General features: G+C 50.4%; 1 protein-coding gene and 1 pseudogene across 1 annotated transcript; both read right to left on the minus strand.

The window, feature by feature from the left end:
• Nucleotides 1–713: 713 nt before the first annotated feature.
• Nucleotides 714–1,609, minus strand: LOC136502023 (uncharacterized). The gene has a single exon (XM_066497507.1). It carries the CDS (start codon nucleotides 1,570–1,572, stop codon nucleotides 853–855), a length of 720 nt encoding a protein of 239 aa, XP_066353604.1. The 5' UTR covers nucleotides 1,573–1,609; the 3' UTR covers nucleotides 714–852.
• Nucleotides 1,610–4,418: 2,809 nt separating this feature from the next.
• Nucleotides 4,419–5,136, minus strand: LOC136500485 (uncharacterized; annotated as a pseudogene).
• Nucleotides 5,137–9,678: the final 4,542 nt, after the last annotated feature.

The following is a 9,678-nucleotide window of genomic DNA, read 5'->3' on the forward strand; positions in this document are numbered from 1 at the left end:
CATGGGCCTCATTTCTTTGGTACACCAATGGTGGTCTCTCCACATGTCGGAAGGTATAAAGACTACAAGCCACTACTGTACAACAATGGTGTGTACAAGCCAACTGCGAGGCCTAACTAGACTAAGTACTTCGCAAAACAAAATGGCGGAGCCAAAAAAATTTAGACGATTCACATTGAACATAACATAAATATTTATCTAAAAAATATAATATTTCTCTGTAATATAATGAAAATTTTCCTTTGTACTTTGCTGACGAGCCCAGGAGGCCCGGGCCGCTGGGCAGTGGCTCCACCTGTGGCAAAACACTAATTACCTAATATTTTTTAAAGCTTAAACACTTTGGTGGATAGAGCACAACACTGTTAAATGAGGCTTGAGCAAACCCAATAGCGCGAAATGCTAGTCAGATGGAGCAAGCCAGCGTGATCCGCAGGGCAAGGGGATCGGGTGCTGATGACTAAACAAGCGTGGGTCACATGTTCACTTGAAGAATCAAACAATTATTAGGCATTTAGGCTTTAGGCATAGAGATGAACATGCTTTTTAAGAAATCCACTACCTTTAGTTAGTGGGTGGCCAGCGCATTATTGCTGTAATCACGCAGTTAGTATTCTGTGCTCATCCCAAAAGAAAAAAAAAGTTCAGTTCAAAATATCACTGAAATCGGAAGTATGTATAAATGACAGAACATGAGGAATTGTCTGGATCAAAATTGTTTTTTCTTTCAATTGCACTACTTTCTGTGCATCTACAAGACTACAAGCACTGTACATGTATGTAGATTGGCTAATCCTTTAAAACGCGGAGACCAATCGCAGGATGCTAAGAGTGACTGCACATGAGGAGGATCTATGAGCTAAGGATGTTCAGGAGGGCAACTCTGCTCTGGATCATCCTCCTGAACAGCAGCTCTGCTCCATGCTCAAGATCTCCAATGACGCACTCCAGTGCCTGCAACTGCTCCTCCTTGCAAACAACCACGCTTCTCTTCTGCAATGCCTTGGAGACAAGAGACCTCTTGGGCATCACCACCTGCTTCGACACCAGGCACAGCGTCGAGTCGAGAAGGGAGGCAGCGACCAGTCTGGCCTTGAGCAACAGCCTGACCAGCTTGCACTCCTTGTCAGAGGTGGTGGTAGTCTTCTTGCTGGCCTTCTTGAACTGCTTCTGTGCATTCTTGGCCAAGCGGATGTACAACTGGATCTTGGCCTGGATGCTTGCGTCGTCTCCCCTTTTGAGAACCAGCAGCAGATCTTGGACGGTGGCCTTCAGCTCGGCGAAGTTCTCCTGCATGGCGTTGCAGAGATCGATGAGCTCAAGAGAGCTTTCCATTTCCTCGTCCAGCTCCTTCCTCTGCTGGATGGTGCAAGCTTGGTTGCTGGGGAAGTGGATGATCTCCTCGATGTGGCTGTACACGTCTCCAAGCCTCCTCAAACCGTCGCGCATTGCCGCGCTGGTTTTGGAGGGGGAAGAGACGGCTGCCTCCAAGCTTTGCAGCTCGGCTTCAACTTCGGCCTCATTGGAGAGCCTCTTGGATGGCAAGCTGACTGATCTTAGGCGGAAAGCCATTGTTTGCAATTGTATTGGAGTTCCTGAGGTGTGAAGACTTGAGATGTTGGGGATTGTTTGATGCGTGCATCCTTTGTTGAAGGCCTATTTATACACCAGAAGCACTAATAAGGGAGCATCTTTCTGGGTGGTGGACAAACTGAATATAATCATGTCATTTCGTCTCCAAGATGCTGTCTGCTGTGGTCTCATGACAGTGCTGCAGAAAGAATTGTCACGCTACCAAGGTTTTCCACGTGATTTATGTTACTTTGGGCCACCAGACATCTCGAAAATGGGCGTGACACTCTGTCATGTTTCAGTTAGTGGTAGCAAGAATCTGCATTTGCTCTTGGCGTCATTATGGATGGGTATTGAGTATAGTGCAGGTTAAGCTGTTTAACAGGTTATTAACTGGGTATTATTGGTGTCATGTGTATTAGTCTGATCCTTGTTAGTTAGTGAAACGAGTAGATGATTTACTTAGTAGTAGCAAATATGCTGATCACAAGGTTATACCTTGTGCTTTTTTCTTTTGAGCTGGGGATGTTTCAGCTGCATATAGCAAGATCCATTGTAGAAGGAATGTGCACATGAGGCACATGTGAGTAACATGATTTTTAAAATTAGGAAATTTTGCTACAGGACATCGCTAAAATACGTAATATGCCGATGGACACCGTCTAGAGCGAAATTTGTCCAGTACCATTATAAAATCATGTCAATTGTCGTAACACACCACACACATTATTTTATTTATTTCTCATATTCACTGAGAGAGAAGGTGGGAGAAATGACTCTTTTGCCCTCGTCTTCAACCTTTCGTGGTTCACATATTTTTGTTGTAACACACCATCCTCAACTGCCAACGCCGTCGCTGCTCTGTCGAGTCCTCCTCTGGCGAGCTCCTGTGGCGAGCACCCCCTCCTCCGGCGAGCTCCTGTGGCGAGTTCCCTTCCTCTGGCGAGCTCCTCTGGCGAGTAACCCCTACTTCGGCGAGCTCCCCAGGTCAGCGCTGTTGGGGCACGACCACCCAGGCCGGTGCAGCTAGGGGCGAGCTCCTCCGGCGAGCTCGGCTAGGGGCGCGGCCACCCAGGCCAGCGCGTGCGGCTGGGGGCGGGCTCCTCCAGCGAGCTCGGCTGGGGGCGCGGCCACCCAGGCCGGCTCGGCTGGAGGCGGCGTGGCCACCCCAGGGGCAGAGCTCCCCAGCGGCGGGCTGATTGCTCCGAGGAGGGAGAAAGTCTATTTGCAGAAAGCCCCCTTCTTCTCTTTCTATCTATTTCACTGTTCATTGAGTCTATCAAATCATTCCGATAAGACTGTCTCCAACGGTCCGGACGCAAAAGCGATAGGCATTCGATGGTTTACGTCCTGCACAACAAAAAGGTTAGGGACCCAAAATTTCCATTTTCCAACAGCCGACGCAAACGAGAAGCCCGTATGGCCGACCATCCGAACGTCGCCCGCCTCGCCGCGTTGGACCGCGGACCCGCCTCGCCGTGCCGGTCGCCCTCCGCCGCAGACCCGCCTCACCGCGCCGGCGGCTCCCCGCCGTCTCCGACCACCTGTGCGCTAGCCTCTTCGTCCCGGAGATCCCCGGCGGCGGTGGCTTCAAAGAGCTCCCGGTGGTCGTGTACTTCCACGGCGGCGGCCTCGTCTTCCACTCCACGGCGTCGGCGCAGTCGGGCCGAGGTCCGCCATCCACGTGTGGCCGCTGAGTTGGGAAGATCTTGCCCGGCCTCGCCGCCTCCTCCACTCCTCCCGCGGCGGCCCCGAATCCACCTCCCCACCTGCCCCAGTGCCTTCCAAATCTGCGGTGCGTACAGTCTGATGTCGTCGGTGGCGCCTGGAGGCGAGGACGACGAGGCCCTGGGTGAGCCGAGGGGCCTCCTCCTGCACGCGTCGTCGTTCCTCGCGGTCGACCGTCCTCGCGCAGGTGCCGAATCCGGAGCAGTCTCTGCAGCAGCAACAGCCAAGCACTAGAGCGAGGAGGCTCATCGCATCGAGAGGAGCACCAGAGGTTTGCGTCGCGGAGAGAGAAGACGTAGATTTGGGTTTCCTCTCTCCTTCGACGCAAAATGCCTCCTCCATTTGCCTGCTCCGTTGGAGGGTCTTTTTCCCCTCTGAACCATGCATTTTGCGTATGGGTAGTGGGATGCCTCTCCCGTTGGAGACAGTCTAACCCCAATGAATCTTTATATATTTCAATAAATCTTAGCCAGACACTTTTGCGCAGTGGTGTGTTACGACAAATATTAGTGGAGAGCTGGAGGTTGAAGACAAGGGTATAAACGATATTTTCCCCACATCCCCTCTCTTAAAACCTAAGAAATGAATAAAATTATAGGCGTGGTGTGTTGCAGTAAATGGACACGATTTTGTAATGGTACCAAGAAAATTCCGCTCCAGGCGGTGTCTATATTACGCATTTTAGCGGTGTCCTATAGCAAAATTTCCCTTTAAAATTAATTACTTCCATGAAGCCCATAACAAAGACATCACTTTTTTAGCATCCATATAGTCAAGTTCTTTACTGCAACAAAAAATTAATTGGAATGCAATTTGAAAGTGCTTCTCCAAATGGGAAGTTAAATGTTTTATTGCTTGTAAAGGATGATATACTCCGCACACACGGTTTTCCTTAGACGTGTGAGATAGCAAGCGATGCAGTTAAGATATTAATGATATCACAGGCACACATAAATGATGAAATTGATAACATGAATTGGCAAAGAATTTTCTATTTTTATGATTCTGTGAATCTTCTATAGATATGCACAAGTATATACATTCTGCAAAACTGTTCTGATGATTGACATATCCTTTAAAAGTTGGAAGCAATCACAAGGGATTAGAGCTCGCAGTATCTATGAGCTAAGAATATTGAGAAGAGAAACTCTGCACTGGATCAATCTCCTGAACAGAAGCTCCGCCCCGCTCTCAAGATCTCTGATACTGCACTCTAATGCCTGCAACTGCTCTTCGTCGCACACTACTCTTCCCTTCTGGAATGTTTTGGAGACAAGGGACCGTTTGGGCATCTCAATTTGCTTTGACAAAAGACACGATGTACATTCAAGCACGGAGTAGCGACCAGTCTTGCTTCTGCTAGTAGCTTGACCACCCTGCAATCCTTCTCATCAGAAGTAGCAGTCTTTTTGCAGACCTTCTTGAACTGTTTGTGCACCTTCTTGGTTATCTGGATGTATGCCTTGAGTTGAGCAACTGCATCATCTACTCTTCTGAGAGCCAAGAGCAGTTCTTGCACGACCATCTTCAGCTCGATCAAGATTCCCTGCATGGCGTTGCAGAGGTCAAGCAAGATGAGCGACTGCTCGAGCTCTTCCTCCACTGCCTTCCTTTGCAGGGTCTGGCAGAGGCTAGCTTGGTTGCTTGGCGTGCACATCATCACCTCGATGCCGCGTAGAGGCTCCCAAGCCTCCTGAAGCCATCACACATCGTATCAATGGCTGGCGAGGATGAAGCCATGGTTGTCTTCAGGCTCTACAGCTGCTGGTCGACTTCAGCTTTGTTGTTTGAGCGAGGGCTAGAAGGCAAACTTGTGGATCTCAGATGGGAAGCCATTGCTTGAGGGTTTAGCTTTGATGCTGCTTATTACGAAGAACTGGATAGAGGATTTGGCTGGGCAAACTGCAGTTTGTTGGCGCTGAAAACCCAGGCTTCCCTCTGTTGGCCAGGAACCACGAGATGGATAGATCGGATCTGGGAAAGTCAGAGAACAGCTTGACCTTGGCCGCTTGTTGGAATTGGAAACGTAAATGGCTTCGGTTTGTACAATAGCATTGCCTCTGTTTTTATGGACAAGGGACATAGAGCATCTTCTACTTTTCTATTTTGCAGGAAAAGTAAGATACAAGTGCCGCGCACTGGGCTTATCTATCAATCTCCTCCTAAGCCTTGTGCTGAGCATAGGAAGTGATCTGCTGTAGCCCAATTCTCTTTCTCATCTCTTGGAACTTGGACTTTTCCAGCAACTTTGTGAGGATATCAACCATCTAATCAGTGGTGGCAATATGACTGGCCTTGATGCTCCCATCCTCTAAGCAATCCTTGATGAAGTGATACTTGATGTGAATGTGCTTGCTTCTTTCATGGAAGACATGATTCTTGGCCAGAGATAAAGCAGACTTGTTGTCCACTTTCAGCTCAACCACATCCATATTCCTGCTAAGGAGCTCTGCCAGCATCCTTGACAGCCATAGTGTCTGAGTTGCTGCAGTAGTGGTGGCGATGTACTCGGATTCACAGCTTGAGAGGGCCACCACCTTCTACTTGAGGGACTGCCAGCTGACCAAGCAACCACCGAGGAAGAACATGGTCTCGGTTGTGCTCTTGCTGGTGTCCACGTTGCCGGCGAGGTCGCTATCGTAGTAGCCGACGAAGCGCGCTGTGTCGGGGGCCCTGCCGTAGTAAAGACCGTAGTCGAGGGTGCCCGCCACATAGCGAAGGATGCGCTTGATGGCTTACAGATGCTCCATCATGGGCCACTCCATGAACTGGCTCATGTACCTGACGATGAACGCGAGGTCCGACTAGGTATGGACCAGGTAGCGCAAGCTCCCGATCAGCCGCCGGTAGTGTGTGGAGTCGACCTCCTCCGCCTTGCTGTCCCAACTAAGCTTGAGCCGCTCCTCCATCGGGGTGTGGGCTGGATTGCAGTCCGCCATGCCGCCGACCTCGAGGATGCGCTTGCGTAGTGGGTTTGGCGGAGGGTGATGCCGCTGGTGTCTTGGTGCACTTCGACGCCGAGGTAGAAGCAGAGGAGGCCGAGGTCACTCATGTCGAACTCCTTCTTCATATGCGCCTTGAATGCCTCCACTTTGTCTCCTTCAACGCCGGTGATGATGAGGTCGTCGACATAGACGCCGACGAGCGGGACAGAGCGCCGGCTGCCCCGCTGGTACACCGCTGCCTCATGTGCGCTCTGCTGGCAGCCTATCTTCTTGAGCGTGGCGTCGAGCTTCGCGTTCTAGGCTCGCGGGGACTGCCGCAGGTCATAGAGGGCCTTGCGCAGGCGGTACACCTTGCCTTCTTCTCTAGTGACGGCAAAGCCCGATGGCTGGCGCACGTACACCTCCTCCTTGAGGTCGCTGCTGACGAAATATGGTCGGCAGTCTACCTAGGGGTATGCCCAAGGTAGTAGATTGTCGGCAGACAGATGCGCAAGCCACAAATAAGACAGTGACGCAAGACAAACACGAGGTTTTATCCAGGTTTGGCCGCCAAGAAGGCGTAATACCTACGTCCTGCGTCTGATTGTATTGCTGTATGTCAATGAAAGATGTTTTTTAGAGGGGTCCCCTGCCCGCCTTATATAGTCCGGAGAGTAGGGTTACAGATCTGGAAACTAATCCTAGCCAGTTACAATTGCCATAGGTGGCCAGATAAGGATTCCTATTCTAACCGACCAGGATCTTACTTGGTTACCAAATCTGTCTTGACTCCTTGCGCGGGACTCCGAACAGGTCGGCTGGGCCACGCGTCGTCCTTTGGTGGACCGGACCCTCTGATCTGGGCTGGCCCAAGCCTAGCCATAAGGGTATAGGGGTCAATACCCCCACAGCTAGTCCCCGAACACCATGTATTATGCTGCGACACGCCATTTTAACCTTCTCCGAACATTGAGGCTTGAGTTCTTGACGTCTCTGACCACCGTATTCAATCAGAGAAGTAGGTTGTCCGAAGAATGTGTGGTGCTCTTAAGAAAAAAAGAAAAAGACTTCCGTCCTGGGAAGTGTGCCCACTTGTATTTCTGAAAAGAAATGTAATTGCATCTTGAAGCGTAGCGTCCTTGGTCATCATAGGCGTAGTAGTCGAAAAACAAACACATTCACCGCAAGGTGAAGTGTGCCCACTTAGTCCCTGAGCCTGGTAGTAGGTGACGTAGGCACGTGGTGCCAGGGTCCAAAAAGAATTCCCAGTTAAGTTGAGAGCCCAATCGTCGTACAGGCGATACGAGATGCACCGGCAGGTGCATCGTACCGATGTAGTCCCCGAGCTTGCTGGAAGGCGAAGTATGAGCCTTGTAGCAAGGTCTAAATAAATGTCTCTCAACTGTATGTGAGTACAAATCACATGTAGCCAAGGAGAACAATCTCCGAGCAGTGGTCGGGACAGTTCCCGAGCACGATAGTAATCCTAACAATCAGTCAAAGCATAGGGATCGATTAAATAAACACATTCACCGCAAGGTGAAGTGTGCCCACTTAGTCCTCGAGCTTGGTAGTAGGTGACGTAGGCACGTGGTGCCAGGGTCCAAAAAGAATTTCCACTGGAGTTAAGAATCCAATCGTCTTACAGATGATACGAGATGCACTGGCAGGTGCATCGTACCGATGTAGTCTCCGAGCTTGCTGGAAGGCGAAGTATGAGCCTTGTAGCAAGGTCTAAATAAATGTCTCTCAACTGTATGTGAGTAGAAATCACATGTAGACGAGGAATAAGGTCTCTGAGCAGTGGTCGGGACAATCCCCGAGCATAGCAGTGGTCGGAGCAGTCCCCGAGCATGGAAGTGGTCTGGGCAGTCCCCGAGCACGGTAGTGGTCTGGATAGTCCCCGAGCATGGCAGTGGTCGGAGCAGTCCCCGAGCACGGCAGTGGTCGGAGCAGTCCCCGAGCACAAGACATGCAGCGAAGAAAAGAACGCCTCTTGTACTATTATTTGGTGTAGTTATTTATCTTTTTACTTTGTCAAGTCCAATCGGACACGTCTGGTCAAAAAAGCAGACGGGTATAGCACGTCACACTGTCTTCTTGTCCTTTCTAGCAAACAGTCGCTTGGCACCTGTAAGGAGGTGCGTCAGTGTGGGCCCTCTCACACTAGCAACGAAGAGGCACGTACACTAGTAACGAAGGGGCGCGTTTATTGGCGTGGATCTCAAGGTTGTGAAAACAACCATCTGCGGCGCGTACGCATGTCTCCCAAGAATCTTGGGCGAACGAAACGGCGGAACTCTTGGTTATTTATAATATAGAACTAGTAAGTTATTTTTTACCAATCCCCATTACCATTCGCCGCCGTAGCCTTCTTCTTCCTCTTGCCAAACCCTATACCTCCAAGATCATCACCAATCACCCCTCCACCGTATCCACCCCTTTAGCAAGGACAGATTAATGGCGAAGAGAGACGCCCAGAAGAAAGCCGGAGTCATGGCGAAGGAGTGGTGGAAGTCAAGGAGCAACGAGCAGACCATCGAAGACCTCGTCACCATGGGAGTGCTCCACAACAAGGCACTCGCGGGATGGCGCGCGCCGGAAGGAGAAAGCTACCCCGATCCACAACCAGGTGAGATTGTGGTTTTTGAGGATTTTTTCAAGCGGGGTTTTGGGGTTCCAGTGCACCCTTTCCTTCAGGGGCTCTATTTGTATTACAAGATTGGGATTTGCAATCTGCATCCCAACTCGATTCTTCTTGTCTCCACCTTCATCCATCTTTGCGAAGCATATGGTGGCTTCCAGCCCCATTTTGACCTCTTTCGCCATCTTTTCTGTCTGCGGAAGAAAGGAAGCGGCGGCTCAAAAATAGCCGGAGGCGTATACCTCAATCTGTGTGATGGGATGAAGGCCTAGTACTTGCACTGCCCCTGGAACACATCGCTGGATGACTGGTACAAGAAGTGGTTCTACATCCGCGAAGAGCCGAACACAATCACCCTATGCGACGTGGGGTTCATTCCGGAGAAGAAGAACAGCTGGTCGGAGAAGCCCGAGCAATTGGAACAGATCGCAGAACTGCTTGAGATGATCCCATGGAAGAAACTGGATGGTCCGAGCGTGGTCGGGAACTTCATCAGCTGAAGGATCCAGCCTTGCTAGAGGAGGGTACATCCTGGCTACGAGTACCAAGGCAGCGCAGACCCAACTAGGTCCAGGCAAGAGGCGCTTGACAAGATAGAAGTCAAAGCCAGGATTGGAGAGCTAGTCAACTTAGATGATCCAAATTATGTTAGGTCGAGTGACATCGAGCATGCCTTCAAGCTGGCCCAACCTCCCCCAAAGGTAAATCATTCTGCCTTGTACCCATAGTGTTATGTTGTAACAAAAACTTACTATGTTATCACCTGTATATTTGTCAGATTAATGGTCGTGACAGAGCAGCAGTGTTCGT

The sequence above is a fragment of the Miscanthus floridulus genome, chromosome 13 (genome assembly GCF_019320115.1).
Source record: "Miscanthus floridulus cultivar M001 chromosome 13, ASM1932011v1, whole genome shotgun sequence".
NCBI classification, from domain to species: domain Eukaryota; kingdom Viridiplantae; phylum Streptophyta; class Magnoliopsida; order Poales; family Poaceae; genus Miscanthus; species Miscanthus floridulus.

Coding starts and splice junctions, on each gene's coding strand:
- LOC136502023 (XM_066497507.1), bottom strand. CDS start 1,572: ATGGCTTTCCGCCTAAGATCAGTCAGCTTGCCATCCAAGAGGCTCTCC.